Below are 24319 nucleotides of genomic sequence, written 5' to 3'. Positions count from 1 at the left end.
GACTGAGTGAGTGCCTTCTAAAAGCTGCTGTAGAGATCCAGGACAAACGGCGTCTATCAGGTGGAAAACCTGGAGCTCTTTTAATCAAGCCTGAGTTTGAATGAATCGTTTTTGTTTTCAGTCTGAAACATGGAGGTGTTTTAGAGTCAGTCCAACATCCTGGTGCTTGCTGCTGTCTGTGCCCCGTATTAAACATTATTCATATTGTTAAACGCATTAAAGGGCAGCTGCAGTCTGAACAGCAGCATTCATGAAGCGTTCCTCTGTCCTGCAGCCTCGGGCCGAGCTGCTGCCACCTCCTCCCCCTCCGAGCTGGTAGCATGAAAACCTGTTTGGGGACAGTGCATCTGCTCGCTGTGCACGGCGCCATGAAATGGCAGAAGTCGCTCCAATCTGCTCCGGCCGAGCGTCCGCCTCGGACTCGGCGGCCCGGAAGGACAGACGTGGACGGAGGCGGCGGCGGCTCGGCCCCTGGCGAAGTGGCCCCATTTTACACCTGATTAGGAAACACATGCAGGGCCACTGGACATATGTTCCCCAGAAACACCACGGCCCCGACGGACGCCTCACGCAGCAGAAAGGCCGGAAAAGGCCAGACGGCGACTCGTAGGATTCCCAGGACGGAGCGTCGGACACCAGCAGAGATACCTCTCTGATAAAAACACTCTGTGGTCTGAACACAACGTTACTGGATTAGAGATGAACGAGGAGCAGAACATCCAACATCCTGTGTTTATACAGACCAAAGGACATCATGATCTACAGCCAGCTGGAGGTTAACGTCTGGCAGAAATGAGGTCAAAAGAACTTAAATGGTTTTTATTTTCCAGATTTTTATTTCTGTTTTATTTGTCTTTTAATTTTAGTTTTCTTTAAAGGAACATCTGCTCTGACTAGGTTCAGCTGGAGACTCGTTTTTTTAGGAAATTAAAGAACGCAATGTAGGATTATGTAACAAAAAATAACTTTTAATGAGATAAATGTCTGAATAAATAAATTTAAATATTTATACACTCACATATATGTATACATTTGTATATATATATATACATACATATATACATATATATATATATGAATCTATTCATAGATAAGAAACATACATTTTATGAAATGGCTTTATAAAATCACAAATTCAGTTTAAAAAATATCATGGACAAATTAGTGAAGTAAATGGAGTTTTCTGAAACAAAGAGCCATATTGATTTGAGGTATATTATCAAAATAAAAAAGAATTGATAAATCACTTTTTATGAAACAAAAATATAAAAGAATAAAAGCTCATTATTAAACAATAAAGATGTTTTCTTTTCGAAACAAAAAAAATATCTATGAAATAAAAATTAAGCATTCAAAAGTTAAAAAATAAATCTATGAATGGATCTTTACTAAAATTAATTAACAAAACAATACAAAATAAAGCAAGGTAATAAAGAAATTTGATTATTTCTAATGAAATTTCTTTTAAACAAAAATATTTTTTTCTACTAAATGTCATCATTTCTAAATGTCATCAGTAAATAAAATAGAATAAAAATGAGAACAGATCCCAGCACTTAACAACAGCAGTTAGTTTAGTTTTAAACTCGATCAGTGGGTCGTTAATCTAACTAACTCTCCTGAGTTCACCTGCTGACCTCTTGACACTCAGACGTCCATGCACAGGTCCGTCCACCGCCACCAGGTAAACGCCGTCGATGTTGTTCGTTGTCGACGATCTGCAGCTCCTCCCACGTGATTGGTCGAGACTGACCCTCCAGCAGGTCCAGGCCTGAGACAGCACAGATGAGACAGGACAGATGAGACAGGACAGATGAGACATGATAGCACAGGTGAGACAGGACAGGTGAGACAGGACAGGACAGGACAGATGAGACAGCACAGATGAGACAGGACAGCAGAGGTGAGACAGGACAGGTGAGACAGGACAGCAGAGGTGAGACAGGACAGGTGAGACAGGACAGGACAGGTGAGACAGGACAGGTGAGATGGAACAAGTGAGACAGGACAGGTGAGACAGGACAGGTGAGATGGAACAAGTGAGATAGGACAGTGAGATAGGACAGGTGAGATGGAACAAGTGAGATAGGACAGGTGAGATAGGACAGGTGCGATACCCATGTTCCAAGACACTCTGGGTGCGTTAGTTTCCGGACGCCCTGATGGAGATGTGGACGGTGATGCGTGGGCCTGCTCAGGTAGGACCCGTCTATCACCTGGAACGCCACCTGACATAAGAAACACAAACAGCATTAGACAAGATAAGACAAAACATAAGAATTCAAGGAAATGGAAAAATCTAGACTAAAAAAATCAATACAATAAAGAATATGATATAGACATAGACTAAAATAAAATTTAACAACTCAGAAACAATAAAAACACAATAAATAAAATGAAATATATAAATGTCTACAAACCAAACTTAACCCAGTTAGCTTTTAGTTATTTCTACAGTAAGCAGCAGATTGAGGTGATTTTGTAGTGACAACAGGCAGAAACAGATAATATCTGACTTTGTTTTTCAGCTAACAACATCAAAATTAACTATATGAAGATATAAACTAACAAAGGTTAACTAGTGAACTAATTAACTGTTCAGAACATCCACAACTATTTAACTAACAATCTGGTTTAGAGTTTAAAACACTTTGCTCTTATTAACTGTTTGATTCTGGTTAACCAACAGTTGCTCCTTTACACAGCCTAACTAGCGTAGTGGCTAAACTGTGGGTTCGGGTTAACTAACAATAAACTAGTTAGCCACTGAAATTGGTTTGAATCAGGTTAGCTAACAGTTTATGAATTAATATGCTATATTTACCCTCCAGCACTGTGAAGACGCAAAAATATTTAGTTTATGTTGAACTATTCACTTTAGCAGCTGCAAAGATTCACTTTAAGCTACAGCTAACAGTTATCATCTAACACAGTGTAGCGCAGAGCCGCTACCATTGTAAAGTTTTAAAACATTTGATTTAGGTTAGCTCATGCTTCAGCAGATAAACTGTGAATTAAACAGTTTAGTTCATCAGTTAAAGGCACTTTAAAAACCTGACAGATGATCAACTTCACGTAACTGGTGACTTTAACAGCTATAAAAGTATATAAAATAAAAAATATATATAAGCTAAATGGGGTTACAAAGTTAGCTAATTATCTAGCAGCTAAAACAGTGTGAATGATGCTAGTTAGATTTGATATGAAGAAATTAGTTATGCTAACCACTACAATAGTTTGGTGCCCATTAACCAACTTTTTTGTCCGTGGTTGAAAAGTTAGCTTATGAGTTAGCAGCTAAAACAGTGTGGTTTAAAACGTTGACTAACAAGTTCTCAGTGAAACAGTTTGGTGGAGGCTAGTTAGCTGTTTGGTTTAAGGATTAATTGGTTAGCAGCTAAAGCAGTGTGAAGGGCACTAGTCAGCAGTTTGACTTTGATATGAAAAAAATTAGTGAAGTTATCCACTAAAACAGTTTGGTGCTGGTTAGTTAGCAGTTAGGGTAGGATTTAAAATGTTAGCTAACAAATTCGCAACTGCAACAGTTTGGCGGAGGCTAGTTAGCTGCTTGGTTTTAAAGTTCAGAGCGTTACCTTATGTTAGCTTGTTGTTGCTCTGTTTGTATTTATTTCTGGTCTTCTTGTGTTTCTTTAAGTCATTTTGCATCTTTTTGCATCAACAGTAGAAATATTTGTTAGCTGCTGAGCTCCATCACAGCTGTCTGAATATTTGTATTTTACTGAATATAAAAATACTTTTCTTTTGTGTGAAGTTCTGATTTTTTTTTGCAAATTTTTTTCTGCTGATTATTTACAGCAGTGATTACTGTATCATTTCTGCGTGTTTGGATTTTAATCTATGTGACCTGTAATTAAATCCAGCATCCAAATAACAATGAAAGCACATTTACTGAACCATAAACTGCTGTGTTCTGATAAATTACCACCACAGTTTGACAGAATTCTAAGAGCAGTGAATCAGACGGCAGCTTTGGCCTGATGTATTATTGTCTTTTTTGAACTCAACTTCTGTAGAGCTGGCAGACGAGTCGAAAACATCTAAAAGTCAGTTCTGGTCAGTTTTCTTTGAATTTTCCTCAGGATTAATAAAGTGTCTATCCATTAATCCATCCATCCATTCCATCCATCCCATCCATCCTGAGGACCGCTTCGTACCTGGTAGTTCCTGCGGTGCGTCAGGCTACTGTTGGGCGGCTGGTAGGCCACCTTCATGTCGTTGAGGTCTGTCCAGGTGAAGGACTGGACCGGCCTGGTGTGGTCGTCCAGGTGAGTGATTGTAGCCTGTCGGCAGGCGGTTCGGTCACGTTGAAGACCAGCTTCTCCCGCGGCGTCTCGTGGTCGTCGGCGTCCAGGGCGGCGGTGGTCAGCGGCGTGAGGATGAACTGGTCCACCTCTAGGATGAAGGAGGCCATGAAGGCTGCGTGGGGTGGCTGGTTCTGCATGGCGCCGTGGATCAGAACCGGCAGCCAAACAGCCTCAGACTGGAGAGAAGAAAGAACGTCTTTACTCTCATCAGCTCTTTTTTGGACACACAAACACGTTAAGACAACAGCAGAAATCAACACGTGCTGCTGTTACACGAGCTGAAGGCCAAGAAACACGTCAGACGTGTTAGAAGTCGCAGGTCTCTGAAGAGAGACGCTGCCGCTATGTGCTAACAAGCAGGAAACAATGGAATCAAGGAGTTCTGGAGGTTTAAAGCTGCTGAAGCTCCTGATCCTCCACATCCTCCATGAAGTGGGATGTCACCTTCTCACTGCCAACAGAGACGCGAATCTCAGCTGGAAAACGTCCGACTCGGATGCGTCAGAATAATCTTCACTTGTCTAACTTTGTGGTTGTGCTGCAGCCGTACCTCCAGCAGGGCCCTGGTAGCCGGCTGCCTCAGCTCCACCCTGATGGGGATGAAGTCGATCTCTGGAGATGGAGGACTGAGGTGCTGGTACTTTCAGGCCGGAGCTCAGGAAGTCTGTGCAGCTGGTCTTCAGGAAGTCGAGCTGCTTGGTGTGATGGAGGCAAGGTTTGTTTCCAGGACAGAGAGCCGCCGTCTGTCGGCCTGCAGGAGAACAAATAATCACTAGGATGCTTAAATACATCTTATTTTTTTTGTTCTCGTCTTGATTTTTAGACTTTTATTTTTGATCTATTACACATTTAGTTTCATTTTTGTTCACTTTTTCTTTCAGTTGTGATTTAACTTTGTTTTAATTTTTCTGATCTATATTTCTGTTACTTCCTGAATCCTTGTGTTTACTTTTCTTTTGGATTTAAATCATTTGATCATGTCAGAATATGTGATTGTTTCTCTTCAGCTTTTTCACTGTAAAACTCTTTTTCAGATTTCAGAGCTACATATTGTTAATAAAATGTATAAAAATTGATCTTCACTGCAAAGTGCTTTACAGTGAAGATCATAAAAACACAGTTAAGGTAAAAAAGAACCAACTGAGAGTTAAAATTAGGAACGTTCTTGTTGTATGTCTTGACACAAACAACAAAAACGAGGCAAACAACGACAAAAACTAGACACAAAACATCAAACATGAGACATGAAATGACAAAAACGAGAAAATGACAAAAACGAGACATGAAACAAAAAACAAGACACAAAATGACAACAATGTGAAAAACGACAAAAACAAGACTCAAAAAGTCAAAAACGAGACAAAACAAGAACATCGAGACATGAAACAACGAGTCAAAACAACAAAAACGAGACATAAAGCGAAAAAATGAGAGACAAAACAAGACAGAAAACGACAAAAACGAGACATGAAGACAAAAATGAGACACAAATCAACAAGAATGAGACAAAACGACAAAAACAAGACACTAAATTACAAAAAAGACAGTGACAGGTCAGGTCTGTTCTCCGTCTTTAAGTCTCGTGTCCAACAGGTGTGTCCAGGTGAGTCATACCTGTCCTCTGGCTGGACTCCTCCTCCCGGACCAGCTGACCCACAGCAGGGACGCTGACGTCGGTGTTCATCAGTCGGACGCTGCAGATCAGACCAGACGTTCTGATGTTCAGAACTGAGCCGTTGATGGCGTTGGACAAACCGTAAAACTGAGGAACCACCAGTGGAACGCTGCCCAGCTCCACCAGTCCAGAATCAGAGTCCAGAACCTGGACCTTCAGAACCACCGTCTGAACCAACGTGTCCGAAGACGTGAACCTGCAGAGAGAAAGCAACTGAAACCAGCTCTGAGCTCACAGTGTTTCTGTGGTTTTAAAATTATGTTAGAAAAGTTCCTGAACCTCAGGTGTGAGCATCATAAAAATCTGTAAAACTAGTTTTAAATTTAGACCTTCAGAAGCTCTGAACTGGACTCACCTGTAGACAAAATGACAAAAATGAGACATAAAACAACAAAAAAGACAGACAGAATGACAAAAATGAGACACAGCTGGACTCACCTGTAGACCCGGAGCTTCACCGTGTCCTCGTCCAGCAGAGGACTTCCATTATGGACGTATTTCACTTCGTCTTCCAGGAAGCTGCAGTCAAACACCTGCAGACCGACACAACCCACATGTTCACTCTGCTGCTGCTGGACTGAGAGTTACCTGGCTGATGCTCACCTGTGGAGTCAACCTGCCCACCCGCTGGGTCACCGGCTCGTTCATCACCACCTCCACCTTACAGTCGGAGGTCGGGTCCACGCTGATCTGCAGCTCTGTCTGCCTGACGAAGACCCAACGTCCTCTGGTGACCTCCACACCTGAGTTCACGACGACCAGAGTGGAGCTGCAGGATGCCGAGAGCAGCAGCAGCAGCAGCGACACCACGGAAAGCATCCTGGTGGACCAAGGTTCAGGTTCAGGTTCAGGTTCAGGTTCAGGTTCAGGTTCAGGCTCAGGTTCAGGTTCAGGTTCTGGTTCAGGTTCTGGTGGTTCTGAAGAGAAGCTGACTCAGTGGTTCCGGGTCACTCTGACTCGGCCCACAGCATCCTTGATTGTGTTCTGAAGGAGGTTAAAGACAAATTAAAAACAGACGAAGCGTAGCTCAGGAAGCTGTAATTTACAGATGTTCCCTAAATGCCTCATCAGTAGTTTGACTTGTTCTGATAAAACCAATGGTGCTTTTCCACCAGCATCTACTTATCTCGACTCAGCTCGATTCGGTTCGGTTTAGGTCGTTTTCCATTACAGCTGAGTGCCACCTCATCGTGGGTGGAGTTGTCAAAGCACAGTGGTCCGGCCACGGAGTTAGTATTAATGGCTAACTAGCTAGCTTATTGTCTGCAGACAGAAGACAATGACGGTACTTTCAGAATAAACGTGTTTGTTTAAAGTGAGCTCACCTCCAATGGGATAACTAATGTAAAAGTTTCTTGAAGTCACAAAACACCCACCGTTTTTCATGAAGGAGTGGCTCTCATGTGTCATCACTCCCTGTCCAATCAGTGGCCTGCACTCTGTAGACGTCACATTATCGGCTCCACTCAGCTAGATTGGAACCCCGGCCCACTAGGTACTAAAATAGTACCTGGTACCAGGTACTATGTTCTGATAGAAAACCTCACGAGTAGACCGAGTAGAGTTGAGTAGGTGCGAGTGGAAAAGCTCCATAAAACTCTGCTGTGTTAAACAGATTTAAAGGAGGAGGAAAACTTCTATAGAACCAGAAACTGTTTCTTCTTCACCTGTTTATGTTTTAATTTGCAGAACTGAACTGAAACTTTCTGCATGAAAACATCTGAACGGACCCAGACTGGTTTAAAGACGCTGAACTTCTGACCTTCTCCAGTCTTTAATCTTTAACTAACCTGAAGCTGCTGACCTCCAGCCTCCAGCCTCTGAATCTGCTGATATTTAAATCCTTACAGTGAATTCTGAGCAGCGTCTGCAGTGTTTCTGCCTCCAGCTCTGAATCTGCCTCCAACAACCAAAACTCCTTTAAATCCTTCAGACCTTGAAAAAAACTCCCAGCATGCATCTGGCCGGCTCAGCTTCTTTCCCCGCTGCTCCTCGGTCCGGCCGGAAGCGGCTTTCACCCTCCATTTCACTTCAAGCTGAAACCCACCGCAGGAAACAAGGGGTTAATCTCTGACCCTGCAGCCGGGGGGCTTCAGATCAAAGTGGGGCAACAACCAGAGGCAAGTCGCCTCCCACCAACCAGACAGCAGCGAGGAAACAGACAGAAACTCCGATCTGACACAAGAACCTCTCAGAGAAAACCTGAAAACTGAGAAATCTCTATGAAAGAAGAAAACTCTGACAAAAGTTCACAGAAAACTCTGTGAAAGCTGTGAGAACTCAGAGTAAACTGTGAGAAAACTCTCCAGGAAAGTCGTAAAAAGTCATAAAAACTCTGTGAAAAAGCAGTGAGAAACGTCTGAGAAAAGAATCTGCAAACACTGAGTGAAGGCTGAGTGGGCGTTCTGTGAGGAGCTTCTGAAGTCTTATCTGAGATAAGTGATGAGTTGAACACGAAGCTGAACAGGTAACTTGTCCAGGTGAGCTGCAGACAGAAGAACTTTCTTTGTTTGAAGCATATTTAGCTGTAATTTCTGCTGTAAAGCTCCAGAGCTGCTCCACTTCTTGTTCATCTGAAGTTTCTGCTCACATTAAACAGTCTGACTGTAAACATGAACCTGCCTGGTTAAATAAAGGTTAAATAAATGAATCAACACTCAGACAATTGTGGACTTTATAAGTTATCTGAAGACTTTTCTTTTTCACAGAAAAAAAGACGCAGTTAGAAAAAGTTCCACAAGTTCACCTTATTACAAACTGAAATGTTTAAAAAGTTGGATGAAGATGGAGTCAGTATCAGTCACATTAAGAAGAAAAAAGTCCTCAGTCCTCCTCCAAGGCTGCTCATTCCCTCATATGGCAGAAATGCAGCATTTATTTACGAGTTATTGATAATCAGAAATCACGGCAAACATTTAATATAGATGTACCCACAAACACAATGACCTGAGTCCAGGCGTGTGTTCTGCATGTGTATGTTATGTACGGATACCCGATCACATGACCTAAATATGTAGCAGGAATAGATGGGACTCAGAAACACCCCCACAGTTTAATCAGCTGTTCCTTGGATCATTTCTGATGGATAAGTCCTGATACAACCCGGTCTCACGGGGATTCGTGAAACTGTCACGTAAGTTTTAGTTTCGGTTTCGTGCGCACCAACACGATTTCGTCATGTTTTTCGTGCCGCTCACCACGAAATGTTTTTCGCTGTGGTAATCACATCTGAAAGTGCTTTATACCGGCGGATTCATGACGATCTAAGCTGTCCATCGGCGTATACTGCTTGTGTGATCGCGTTTGCGGCCGCCGGCCGCCGGACATTCTTGAAATTCCTATGCAAATTGGTAAGTGTACCACCGGCTTATGGTTAGGTTATGGTTAGGTTATGGTTAGGATTATGGTTAGGGTTATGCTTAGGGACGATGTCATGCAAAATATAGCGTTGGATTCGCCACGGTTTTACATTAAAAATATAATATACACATTCTTTTGAAATACGTTCTGAGTGGCACGAAAAGTCCGCCGTTTAAAATACATTGGTGCGCATTTCGTGGTGAGCGGCACGAAAAACATGACGAAATCGTGTTGGTGCGCACGAAACCGAAACAAAAATTTACGTGACAGTTTCACGAATCCTCGTGAGATCGGGCTGCCTGATAAGTCCTCAGAGGTGGATTTGTAGAAGGATCACAATCAGCTGATGTAGTGTTCACTGGTTGTCATGGTTACAGTGACGCTGTGCCGCTATCTGGCAATGATACAGAAATCCTTAACAAATCCATGGATCCAGACTATAAGCTGCATCACTGCCAGAATCTGATCAGTTAGTCCTTGAGTCATTTCTGACCTTCAAGGAAAATTTCATCCAAATCTGTTGGTCTGTTTTTGAGTAATGTTGCTAACAGACAGACAAACCAATGCCCTTAATCTCATTACTCCGCCATGTTCCTTGGCAGAGTAATTAACAGAATCCAGGTTTAGTTTGTTTCCTCAAATCAATAATATCTGATGGTGAATTTGGAAAGCCTCAGTTATTTTACTGTTTTGACAGAATGTGGACCCAAACTTTGGAGTTGTTTTAGTTGGAAATACGGATAAATGTGGATATTTACACTAACAGGGACATGACACCAGCCTGGACTGAACATTTTGCACTTTGTTCCATTGTTAAGGTCGACAATTAAACGGTCCTTCAGCTTGTCTGAGCTCAGCATCATCAACTGGATACAGAATGAAGACGTCTCTGAATGAAACCTGATAACGGAGTTCAGATCTGAGCTGAGAATCACCGAACAGCTGGAACCACAGCTGGGTCATTTATTTAAGACCGACTAAACCTGATAACGTTCCTCTATCTGATGTACTGACAAAGTTCTGAGGAAATGATGGAAAAAGTCCATTAAAAAGTGATAAATCTGGACCCACCTCTATGGACTTCAAGGACCTGAAATGTTCTAAGTGAGACCAAACTTCAAGACTGGAAGCAGGAAAGGAGAACGTCCCCTGGAGAAAGTTCTAGAGTAGACCTACCGACAACAGTGGAAAGTTCTAGAGTAGACCTACCGACAACAGTGGAAAGTTCTAGAGTAGACCTACCGACAACAGTGGAAAGTTCTAGAGTACCTTTACCAGTTTGGTTAAATAATCAGCTGATAGTTAACTGGTGTGGTTACAGGAACATCTGGATCTGCAGCTGGATGAACTTTACCTGGTTTTCACCCAGACACTGCAGAGGACTGAAAAGAACTAATAAGTCAGGCTGAGTACTACAGAGTATACTAGGTCTCTGGAAGTACTGTGGTATCATTGTAGTAGTACTGTAGTAGTACTGTGGTAGTACTAACAGTTTTCTCTATCTGCTCTGTAAACCAGATGATAAAGTCTGACGGTACCTGAGTTCATTCATCGCTGTAAGTTTACTTGAATCTTTCAGATGTGAGTTTGTTTCATATCAAGGTTTATCTGGATCCTTTAGTTCAGTGTTTCTGTCTGTTCTGAGTTTTTATGGAAGTTTATCAGTTTCTTCTTTAACTGAGTATTAATGAGTTTATCAGTCTGTTGCTCTGCTGAGCTGCAGCAGAATCTATCTGTATCTGGATATAAAGTCTAAGAGTTCAGCAGCTGTGGACCGGACTTTCTGACTTCATCAGTTTACAGTTTCAGAGCAGAGAAAGTTTCCTGTAATCAGAGAGAAGCTCGATTCACTGTCAGAGTTTACAAGAGTTTTAAGGCAGAAAGAGAGAATAGAAGGACGTAAATCGTGTAAATGAGCTGTTACCTCCAGCTGCTGCTGCTCCTCAGCTTCTCCTCCACACAGGAATGCTGCGAAAACACACCAACCCCCAAAAACATCCACCGTAAACTGAACAAAGAGGCTGAACGCAAACCACAGACACACGGAAATGTACCCAGAGCAGCCAGGAGTCGGAGTTTTACAGCCACGACCCTCCAAATGTACTCCCAGTGTACTGCCAATGTATTAGGAATGTACTAGAAACTTACTGCAGATTTACTCTTCTGTCTTTATTCTTCTGTCTTGACTCTTCTGCTTTGACTCTTCTTTCTCTACTCTTATTTCTTGACTCTTCTATCTTAACTCTTCTGTTTTTATTCTTCTGTTTTGACTCTTTTGTCTTTATTCTTCTGCTCTGTTCGTCTGAGCTTCAGTTACATCTCAGCTTTACTTCATTTCACGTTATTCTCACCAGCTAAAGACTCTACAGCCTCATGTCTTTAATAAGGACTCAAAACATGTCAGAGACAAAAAAATGATAAAAACTGGTAAGAAATTTGTCAAAAAACAACTCAGAATTTGTCACAAAGACTGAAATGTGTCCAAGAAAACTGAATGTCCAAAAATGTACCAAAGTGGCAAAAATTTGTATCGTAAATAAGTAAAAATGGTCCAAAATGGATTTATGCGGAATTTTCAGGTCTTCACATCACATTGTATTAATCTCTCCTATTAATCCCATTATTAAGTCTCAGCCCTAATATCTATTACCATCGGATAAAATAGTATTGCTATCATTTCTGTAGAGCTTTAATTCTTTTCCGTAACTGCACATAAATATCAGCTTATTATGTTGTTTGAAATGTGCTGAATAATTAAAGACCTTAAAATCCCTTTTATGGCTTTTATTTAGTGTTTTTATTACAACTCATCATTTATTCTTCCTCAGTGTTTGATTGTTCTTATTATTTTATTCTCTTTTTAACTCGTCATGTTCACAACTTTGCACGTTTTTCCTAAATAAAGTTGGATGGTTTTTGTAGTTTGAACTGCCTGACGTTAGCTTAGCACAAAGACTGGAAGTAAAGGGAAACTATTAGCATAGCTTCCTTCAAACCCACAGAACTCTTTCTTCCAACATCGTTCTCTTGTTATTTCGTGTTTCCGTCAGTCCTTCATGTTTTCCTCATTAAGTGAATCTCTGAGCAGCAAATCGCTTCTGCAGCCGGAAGAAACGAGTTTTAATGTAAGCAGCAGATCAGCCGACGGAGAAACGACGATTCTTCTGCTGCTGCTCCACAGAAAGACCGTTTAACTTCACAGCTACAGTGAAAACGAACAGATTTAACAGGACAAACACTTTATTCCTGTTTTAATCTATCGCTGTAATAAATCAGGTGTTGGATCTGAAACTAACCTCAGATTATTTTACTTTTATTTTAACCCTCTGAACCACAAAAACAGCTTTCTACAGCTGATGAGCAGAGTAGAGAGAAAAAGTCTGGAAAGGAAACATGGAGACAGAAAAATATGTACACTGTGAGGACAAAACAAAGAGACAAAACTGCCACAAAGAGACACAACGACACGAATGAGACAGAAAACAACAAAAACAAGACAGAAAACTGCAAAAACGAGACACAAAACAACAAAATGTGACACAAAACAACAAGAAATACACACAAAATCAAGACAAAGAACGACAAAATTGAGACACAATCGACAAAATGGCGACACAAAACAAGACACAACTGACACATATAAGACACAAAACAGAGATGACGAGACTGAGAGGAAACCCAAAGCTGCTGGATGAATAAATAAGGTCAGAATGGTTCAGAACCAGAGGAGCAGGTTGGTGGAGATCCATCCAGCACGGTGAAACATCTTCTACTGATGACCAAACTGGAACGTTCTCCTCGTGTTTCTGCAGATGTTCTGAGTGTTTAAACAGCAGCAGATGGTCTCAGAGGATGCAGGGAGGAAATCTGATGTCATTCTTGTTTCTTTAACAACCAGCAGGAAACACAAACCGGCAGCAGAAAGAAGAAGATCAGGAATCTGCTGATGGGGATTTAACCAAGAATCCAACTGCTGCCGTCAGCACAAACACAAACCGTTTAACACACGATCTGCAAAAAGACACAACACTACTGCAGAGACACAACACTACTGCAAAAAGACACAACACTACTGCAGAGACACAACACTACTGCAGAGACACAACGCGACTGCAAAAAGACACAACACTACTGCAAAAAGACACAACACTACTGCAGAGACACAACACTACTGCAAAAAGACACAACACTACTGCAGAGACACAACACTACTGCAGAGACACAACACTACTGCAAAAAGACACAACACTACTGCAGAGACACAACACTACTGCAAAAAGGCACAACACTACTGCAGAGACACAACACTACTGCAGAGACACAACGCTACTGCAAAAAGACACAACACTACTGCAGAGACACAACACTACTGCAGAGACACAACGCTACTGCAAAAAGACACAACACTACTGCAAAAAGACACAACACCACTGCAAAAAGACACAACACTACTGCAGAGAAACAACACTACTGCAAAAAGACACAACACTACTGCAAAAAGACACAACACTACTGCAAAAAGACACAACACCACTGCAAAAAGACACAACACTACTGCAGAGAAACAACACTACTGCAAAAAGACACAACACTACTGCAAAAAGACACAACACCACTGCAAAAAGACACAACACTACTGCAGAGAAACAACACTACTGCAAAAAGACACAACACTACTGCAAAAAGACACAACACTACTGCAAAAAGACACAACACTACTGCAAAAAGACACAACACTACTGCAGAGACACAACACTACAGCAAAAAGACACAACACTACTGCAGAGACACAACACTACTGCAAAAAGACACAACACTACTGCAAAAAGACACAACACTACTGCAGAGACACAACACTACTGCAAAAAGACACAACACCACTGCAAAAAGACACAACACTACTGCAGAGACACAACACCACTGCAAAAAGACACAACACTACTGCAGAGAAACAACACTACTGCAAAAAGACACAACACTACTGCAGAGAAACAACACTACTGCAAAAAGACACAACACTACTGCAGAGACACAACACTACTGCAGAGACACAACACTACTGCAGAGACACAACACTACTGCAAAAAGACACAACACTACTGCAGCGACACAACGCTACTGCAAAAGACACAACACTACTGCAGAGACACAACACTACTGCAAAAAGACACAACACTACTGCAGAGACACAACGCTACTGCAAAAAGACACAACACTACTGCAGAGACACAACGCTACTGCAAAAAGACACAACACTACTGCAGCGACACAACGCTACTGCAAAAAGACACAACACTACTGCAGAGACACAACACTACTGCAAAAAGACACAACACTACTGCAGAGACACAACACTACTGCAGAGACACAACACTACTGCAAAAAGACACAACACTACTGCAGAGACACAACACTACTGCAAAAAGACACAACACTACTGCAAAAAGACACAACACTACTGCAGAGACACAACACTACAGCAAAAAGACACAACACTACTGCAGAGACACAACACTACTGCAGAGACACAACGCTACTGCAAAAAGACACAACACTACTGCAAAAAGACACAACACCACTGCAAAAAGACACAACACTACTGCAAAAAGACACAACACTACTGCAAAAAGACACAACACTACTGCAAAAAGACACAACACTACTGCAAAAAGACACAACACTGCAGAGACACAACACTACTGCAGAGACACAACACTACAGCAAAAAGACACAACACTACTGCAGAGACACAACACTACAGCAAAAAGACACAACACTACTGCAGAGACACAACACTACTGCAAAAAGACACAACACTACTGCAAAAAGACACAACACTACTGCAGAGACACAACACCACTGCAAAAAGACACAACACTACTGCAAAAAGACACAACACCACTGCAAAAAGACACAACACTACTGCAGAGACACAACACCACTGCAAAAAGACACAACACTACTGCAAAAAGACACAACACTACTGCAAAAAGACACAACACTGCAGAGACACAACACTACTGCAAAAAGACACAACACTACTGCAGAGACACAACACTACTGCAAAAAGACACAACACTACTGCAGACACACAACACTACTGCAAAAAGACACAACACTACTGCAGAGACACAACACTACTGCAGAGACACAACACTACTGCAAAAAGACACAACACCACTGCAAAAAGACACAACACTACTGCAGAGACACAACACCACTGCAAAAAGACACAACACTACTGCAGACACACAACACTACTGCAAAAAGACACAACACTACTGCAGAGACACAACACTACTGCAGAGACACAACACTACTGCAAAAAGACACAACACCACTGCAAAAAGACACAACACTACTGCAGAGACACAACACCACTGCAAAAAGACACAACACTACTGCAAAAAGACACAACACTACTGCAGAGAAACAACACTACTGCAGAGACACAACACTACTGCAGAGACACAACACTACTGCAGAGACACAACACCACTGCAAAAAGACACAACACTACTGCAGAGACACAACACCACTGCAAAAAGACACAACACTACTGCAAAAAGACACAACACTACTGCAGAGAAACAACACTACTGCAAAAAGACACAACACTACTGCAGAGACACAACACTACTGCAGAGAAACAACACTACTGCAAAAAGACACAACACTACTGCAGAGAAACAACACTACTGCAAAAAGACACAACACTACTGCAAAAAGACACAACACTACTGCAGAGACACAACACTACTGCAGACACACAACACTACTGCAAAAAGACACAACACTACTGCAAAAAGACACAACACTACAGCAAAAAGACACAACACTACTGCAGAGAAACAACACTACTGCAAAAAGACACAACACTACTGCAAAAAGACACAACACCACTGCAAAAAGACACAACACTACTGCAGAGACACAACACTACTGCAAAAAGACACAACACCACTGCAAAAAGACACAACACTACTGCAGAGACACAACACTACTGCAAAAAGACACAACACTACTGCAGAGACACAACACTACTGCAAAAAGACACAACACTACTGCAGAGACACAACACTACTGCAAAAAGACACAACACTACTGCAGAGAAACAACACTACTGCAAAAAGACACAACACTACTGCAGAGACACAACACTACTGCAGAGAAACAACACTACTGCAAAAAGACACAACACTACTGCAGAGAAACAACACTACTGCAAAAAGACACAACACTACTGCAAAAGACACAACACTACTGCAGAGACACAACACTACTGCAGACACACAACACTACTGCAAAAAGACACAACACTACTGCAAAAAGACACAACACTACAGCAAAAAGACACAACACTACTGCAGAGAAACAACACTACTGCAAAAAGACACAACACTACTGCAAAAAGACACAACACCACTGCAAAAAGACACAACACTACTGCAGAGACACAACACTACTGCAAAAAGACACAACACTACTGCAGAGACACAACACTACTGCAAAAAGACACAACACTACTGCAGAGACACAACACTACTGCAAAAAGACACAACACTACTGCAGAGACACAACACTACTGCAAAAAGACACAACACCACTGCAAAAAGACACAACACTACTGCAGACACACAACACTACTGCAAAAAGACACAACACTACTGCAGAGACACAACACTACTGCAGAGACACAACACTACTGCAAAAAGACACAACACCACTGCAAAAAGACACAACACTACTGCAGAGACACAACACCACTGCAAAAAGACACAACACTACTGCAAAAAGACACAACACTACTGCAGAGAAACAACACTACTGCAGAGACACAACACTACTGCAGAGACACAACACTACTGCAGAGACACAACACCACTGCAAAAAGACACAACACTACTGCAGAGACACAACACCACTGCAAAAAGACACAACACTACTGCAAAAAGACACAACACTACTGCAGAGAAACAACACTACTGCAAAAAGACACAACACTACTGCAGAGACACAACACTACTGCAGAGAAACAACACTACTGCAAAAAGACACAACACTACTGCAGAGAAACAACACTACTGCAAAAAGACACAACACTACTGCAAAAAGACACAACACTACTGCAGAGACACAACACTACTGCAGACACACAACACTACTGCAAAAAGACACAACACTACTGCAAAAAGACACAACACTACAGCAAAAAGACACAACACTACTGCAGAGAAACAACACTACTGCAAAAAGACACAACACTACTGCAAAAAGACACAACACCACTGCAAAAAGACACAACACTACTGCAGAGACACAACACTACTGCAAAAAGACACAACACCACTGCAAAAAGACACAACACTACTGCAGAGACACAACACTACTGCAAAAAGACACAACACTACTGCAGAGACACAACACTACTGCAAAAAGACACAACACTACTGCAGAGACACAACACTACTGCAAAAAGACACAACACTACTGCAGAGAAACAACACTACTGCAAAAAGACACAACACTACTGCAGAGACACAACACTACTGCAGAGAAACAACACTACTGCAAAAAGACACAACACTACTGCAGAGAAACAACACTACTGCAAAAAGACACAACACTACTGCAAAAAGACACAACACTACTGCAGAGACACAACACTACTGCAGACACACAACACTACTGCAAAAAGACACAACACTACTGCAAAAAGACACAACACTACAGCAAAAAGACACAACACTACTGCAGAGAAACAACACTACTGCAAAAAGACACAACACTACTGCAAAAAGACACAACACCACTGCAAAAAGACACAACACTACTGCAGAGACACAACACTACTGCAAAAAGACACAACACTACTGCAGAGACACAACACTACTGCAAAAAGACACAACACTACTGCAGAGACACAACACTACTGCAAAAAGACACAACACTACTGCAGAGACACAACACTACTGCAAAAAGACACAACACTACTGCAGAGACACAACACTACTGCAGAGACACAACGCTACTGCAAAAAGACACAACACTACTGCAAAAAGACACAACACTACTGCAGACACACAACACTACTGCAGAGACACAACACTACTGCAGACACACAACACTACTGCAAAAAGACACAACACTACTGCAAAAAGACACAACACTACTGCAAAAAGACACAACACTACTGCAAAAAGACACAACACTACTGCAAAAAGACACAACACTACTGCACAGACACAACACTACTGCAGACACACAACACTACTGCAAAAAGACACAGTACTACTGCAGACACACAACACTACTGCAGACACACAACACTACTGCAGACACACAACACTACTGCAGAGACACAATACTACTGCATCGTGTTTTATCAGGATTTTAATTATGTTTTATTATGTCTTTAGCGTTTTTTAAGCATGTTTACCATGTTTTTGTTTTCTTATGTTAATCATGTTTTTATTGTGTTTTTGTCATGTTTTTCTCTTGTGTTTAGCGTGTTGTATCATGTTTCAATCATGTTTTTTCCATATTTTAATCGTGTTTTATTATGGATTTAAATTGTGTTTTTATCATGATGTTTTTACGGTTTTGTTTAGCATGGTTATCGTGTTTTCAGTGTGTTTTTTTAGTGTGTTTTATCGGGTTTTTGTTGTTTTTATCATGTTTCTATGATATTTTAGCGTGTTTTTAGCATGTTTTTAGTGTGTTTTTTATCTAGTTTTTATTGCATATTTAGTGTGTTTTAATTTTCATCTTTTTAGCGTTTTTCAGCGTGTTTATCATGTTTTATTGTGTTTTTATCATGTTTTTTTGTGCTTTTCATCATGTTTTTATCATGTTCTTACCATGCTTTTAGTGTGTTTTTAATCATGCTATTATAATCTTTGCAGTGTTTTTTTAGCATGTTTATCATGTTTTTATCATATTTTTATTGTGTTTTTTAGCGTGTTTTTAGTGTGATTTTATAATGTTGTGTTCCTGCGGTTGTTCTCCTTGCAGGTAAAACTCAGCATCTCGTCCTTCTGCAGCTTCTCCAACTCGTGCTCGACTTGCGTCTGTCAGCAGCTTCCTGTTTGTGGCGTTGCTGCCGGTGATGAGCGTCGTCGTGGCGACCGTCCGGCTGATCTGTTCTGATGGTGACTGCAGCGCCTGGCCCGGTGCCGCCTGTCCTCGGGCTGCTGTCAGCCTCCTCCACCGCTCCTTCCTCCTCACTGACCCATGATGAAAGCTGGAACAGGCCGAGCAGAAAAGACTCCACTTACTTTGGTGAACTTTTGCTGCTGCAGCTCCGAGAAGATCAGCTGATCAGCTGGTAGAACCTCAGAGACCCGGTTCCGGTCCAGGAAAAGACGCTTTATTGAGGAAGAGTCAGCAGGAAACCTTGATCTTCATCTTCCTCAGCTGACGGGTGTGAAGGAACAGCTAATGTTGAGCTCATAAAAAAAATCACACTGAAAAATAACTGAACACGGTTCATTGGTTTTTTGGATCTTCCGTTTACTCCGTTTTTCATTTGGAAACTCTAAACATACATCTTTTAAAGTCTTAATCCAAAAGGTCCGGTGGTCGAAAAGCTTATTTGATCAGATTTATAGATTTATGTCTTGAGGATGTTTCTTCCTTTAACATCCTCCAGACAGAGAAACATTATGGGATCTACAGCAGGAGCATCATTATGAACACCAGGTTCTGGTTAGCTGATGGTTAGCTGCTGGTTACCTGCAGATTATCTGTTAGTTAGCTGCTAGTTAACATAAAACCTCTCTGATATCATACCGAGGTCATACTCACATTCACTGTGGAGGTTTGGGATTCTTCAATGAGACTGTCGAGGGTCTTGATAGTTAGCTGCTACTTAGCTGCTGATAAACTGCCGGTTAGCTGATAGTTAGCTGCTACTTAGCTACTGATAAGCTGCCGGTTAGCTGATAGTTAGCTGCTACTTAGCTACTGATAAGCTGCCGGTTAGCTGATAGCTAGCTGCTACTTAGCTGCTGATAAGCTGCCGGTTAGCTGATAGCTAGCTGCTACTTAGCTGCTGATAAGCTGCCGGTTAGCTGATAGTTAGCTGCTACTTAGCTACTGATAAGCTGCCGGTTAGCTGATAGCTAGCTGCTACTTAGCTGCTGATAAGCTGCCGGTTAGCTGATAGTTAGCTGATAGTTAGCTGCTACTTAGCTACTGATAAGCTGCCGGTTAGCTGATAGTTAGCTGCTACTTAGCTGCTGATAAGCTGCCGGTTAGCTGATAGCTAGCTGCTACTTAGCTGCTGATAAGCTGCCGGTTAGCTGATAGTTAGCTGCTACTTAGCTACTGATAAGCTGCCGGTTAGCTGATAGCTAGCTGCTACTTAGCTGCTGATAAGCTGCCAGTTAGCTGATAGTTAGCTGATAGTTAGCTGCTACTTAGCTACTGATAAGCTGCCGGTTAGCTGATAGTTAGCTGCTACTTAGCTGCTGATAAGCTGCCGGTTAGCTGATAGCTAACTGCTACTTAGCTGCTGATAAGCTGCCAGTTAGCTGATAGTTAGCTGATAGCTAACTGCTACTTAGCTGCTGATAAGCTGCCGGTTAGCTGATAGTTAGCTGCTACTTAGCTGCTGATAAGCTGCCGGTTAGCTGATAGCTAACTGCTACTTAGCTGCTGATAAGCTGCCAGTTAGCTGATAGTTAGCTGATAGTTAGCTGGTGCTAGGTTCTGATTTAGTGGCAGTTTGGTTGCTCTAGTCCAGTAGCAGGGTGCTGGTTTTCAGTTTGTTCTGGTCCAGTTTTACACTCAGTGGCTCGTTAGCTGCAGGTTAGTTCTGGTTATTACAGTTTAGTTGTGGTTAAGTTCAGGTTTAGCTGTCAGTGGAGTTCATTTCAGCGCAGGGACTAGTTTAGCTTAGTTTAGTTGGATGATTCTAAACTTGTTTTAGCAGCAGCAGCTTCTCACTCAGCTGATGTTCAGTTGAAACGCTGAAAGAAGTTCATCTGGAGCTACAGAGAGACGAAGCTACAGAGAGATGAAGCTACAGAGAGACAAAGCTACAGAGAGACAAAGCTGCAGAGAAACGAAGCTGCAGAGAGACGAAGCTGCAGAGAGACGAAGAGACGAAGCTGCAGAGAAACGAAGCTGCAGAGAAACGAAGCTGCAGAGAGACGAAGCTGAAAAGCTGCAGAGTCTCAGTTCAGTGTGAGTGTGATCTGCTCTCAGGCCATTACTCCCATTAAAGAGTCTTACTGGTCACCAGCAGAGTCACACTGGGAACCTGTCAGAGCCGATACATCAACACCACACATACCCACACACACACACACACACACACACACACACACACACACACACACACACACACACACACACACACACTATCTGAGGCCTGCAGCATCAGGTGAGGCTGATTAAAGGAGGAACTAAACAGGCTGAGGGGGGTGAGACAGTGAGAGGGGGTGAGAGAGGGCGAGTGTGGGGTGAGGGGGGGTCTGACCTCCGCTGGCACCCATGATGGAGGCGGAGCTCACACTCAGATTATGCAAATGAGGCGTCGTCTTGATGCAAAACAAGCCGGACTGGCTGCTAATGTTTCTCCAGTCGTGAAAGGTTGAGGCTCCCTGGGAGAAATACCAGGAGGAGCGGGGGAGCAGCAGGGCAGTCTGGGTAATCGGCGCCGTCCTGCAGCGTTTTACATTATCATACTTCCACGTAATTAGATGCTGTTTCCACATGAAATGAGGAAGCGGCTCGACAGTGCGTTCACTGCCGCGAGGACAGACGGGAACTGCTCCTCCTCCCCCGACCTCTGACCTGTAAACGATGTCCATGGATCTGATTAACACGTGAACAGAGGTCGTTAGTGAGTCAACAGGAGCCTCCAGGGTTTTCCAGGGTTCTCCATGGTTTTCCAGAACCCTCAACAGTCTTATTTCCAAACCTCCACACTGAACCTCCAATATCATGGACTCAGCATCATATCAGAGGTTTCTTGTAGCAGCTGCAGGTCTGAATGCTCCTCAGAGTCCTCATGATTCCCACACAACAAATCGCACCTGAACGCACCACACTGCTACCTGCCGGGACCCTTGAACGCATCATTTTAAAAACAATCAGAACATCTGATCAACAGAAAGACAGCAGCTCCACGTCTTCACTGCATTTTACGGCTGATTGATTTCTGTATCTTGACTGTTCATCCATCCATCCATTATCCATCCACCCCTCCATCCATTATCCATCAATCCACCCATCCACATCCATCCATCAATCCATCCTCCATCATCCATCCATCCATTATCCATACACCCATCCATCCGTCCATGCAGCAATCATCCATCATCCATCCATCATCCATTGTCCATCCACCATTCATCATCCATCCATCATCATCCATCCATCCATCATCCATCCATCCATCCACATCCATCCATCAATCCATCCTCCATCATCCATCCATCCATTATCCATACACCCATCCATCCGTCCATGCAGCAATCATCCATCATCCATCCACCATCCACCATTCATCATCCATCCATCCATCCATCCATCCATCCATCCATCCATCCATCCATCCATCATCCATCCATCCATCATCCATCCATCCATCCATCCAACATCCATCCATCATCCAACATCCATCATCCATCCACCATCCATCCATCCATCCACCATCCATCCATCATCCAACATCCATCATCCATCCACCATCCATCATCCACCCACCATCCATCCATCATCCATCCACCATCCATCCATCATCCATCCATTCCTCCATCTTCCATCCATCCACCATCCATCCATCCATTATCCATCATCCATACATCAATCATCCATACATCAATCATCCATCCATCCATCCATCCATCCTTTATCCATCATCCATCCTTCATCCATCCACCATCCATCCATCCATCATCCATCCACCATCCATCCATCATCCATCCATCCATCATCCATCCATCCACCATCCATCCATCCATTATCCATCATCCATACATCAATCATCCATCCATCATCCTTTATCCATCATCCATCCTTCATCCATCCACCATCCATCCATCATCCGGCCATTATCCATCATCCATCCATCCATCATCCATCATCCATCCATCCATCATCATCCATCCATCCATCCTTTATCCATTATCCATCCATTATCTATCCATCCATCCATCCATCCATCCATCCATCCATCCAGATGAAGTCAGAGAATTTAGACTGATTTTATTTAAAGCAGTCTGAGATTTACTATCAGTGAATTGTTGCTCCTCCTCTCATTAATGTTGCTTCATTCAGTCGCTGCTACAAACCGTTGTGGTTCTTCTTCTGACTTATTTAAAAAGTGGTTAAATTAGTAGAAGTTTTTAAACTCAGAGCTGCATTAAGACGAAGCCTCTGTACAGAAAGCACAAATAAAAGCTTCAATAAAACATTCATTTAAACTCAATGAACCTCCTACAAGCTCCTTCAGATTGATTTAGTTCCTCCAGAAATGATCCAGAACACTGCTGTGAGCTCTGCAGGTAGGATCCAGGTGTGTTCCTTCCTCTTCCTGGTGGTGCGTTCTGACAGATTAAATCTGAGCTGCAGGGATCCTTTAGAATCCAACCTACTGACTGAAGTTGCTGCTTTAATGTCTTTCTGTCATCCTGCTGCTGCAGATGTTTTATAAACTCCTCAACAGCTGGATCAGCTGCTGATGGGAGAAAAACATTCCAGATCACCGTTCAGAGTTTGGTTCAGTTTCAGTAAATGGAGATTTTTTGGACATTTCAGGATCTAATAGATCTGAAACGGTTGTTTAAAGTGAATATAATGGTTGGATGGATGGATGTATGATGGATGGATGGATTGATGGATAGATGGACAATGAATGATGGATGATGGATGGATGGATGGACAATGAATGATGGATGGATGGATGGATGGATGATGGATGGAGTAATGGATGGATAGATGATGGATG

General features: G+C 42.4%; 2 protein-coding genes across 2 annotated transcripts in view; both read right to left on the bottom strand.

The window, feature by feature from the left end:
* frem1b (Fras1 related extracellular matrix 1b) overlaps positions 1-11734 on the bottom strand; it is an 83579-nt gene extending 71845 nt beyond the window's left edge. Inside the window, exon 1 of the mRNA XM_051947567.1 lies at positions 11285-11734. The gene's annotated coding sequence lies outside the window, so the exon portion shown is untranslated. The remainder of the gene's footprint in view (positions 1-11284) is intronic.
* The window catches only part of LOC127533716 (FRAS1-related extracellular matrix protein 1-like), a 26177-nt gene continuing 6086 nt past the window's right edge, over positions 4229-24319 (bottom strand). Inside the window, exons 3-10 of the mRNA XM_051947487.1 lie at positions 19638-19727; positions 19425-19603; positions 6604-6820; positions 6439-6533; positions 5940-6196; positions 4876-5076; positions 4599-4603; positions 4229-4501 (exon numbers count right to left, since the gene is read on the bottom strand). Of these exons, the coding sequence (XP_051803447.1) occupies positions 4229-4501; positions 4599-4603; positions 4876-5076; positions 5940-6196; positions 6439-6533; positions 6604-6820; positions 19425-19603; positions 19638-19727 (1317 nt within the window). The remainder of the gene's footprint in view (positions 4502-4598; positions 4604-4875; positions 5077-5939; positions 6197-6438; positions 6534-6603; positions 6821-19424; positions 19604-19637; positions 19728-24319) is intronic.

The sequence above is a fragment of the Acanthochromis polyacanthus genome, chromosome 4 (assembly GCF_021347895.1).
Source record: "Acanthochromis polyacanthus isolate Apoly-LR-REF ecotype Palm Island chromosome 4, KAUST_Apoly_ChrSc, whole genome shotgun sequence".
Classification (NCBI taxonomy): Eukaryota; Metazoa; Chordata; class Actinopteri; family Pomacentridae; genus Acanthochromis; species Acanthochromis polyacanthus.
Note: the sequence above shows the minus strand (reverse complement) of the source record. Positions and strands in the feature narration are given on the sequence as shown.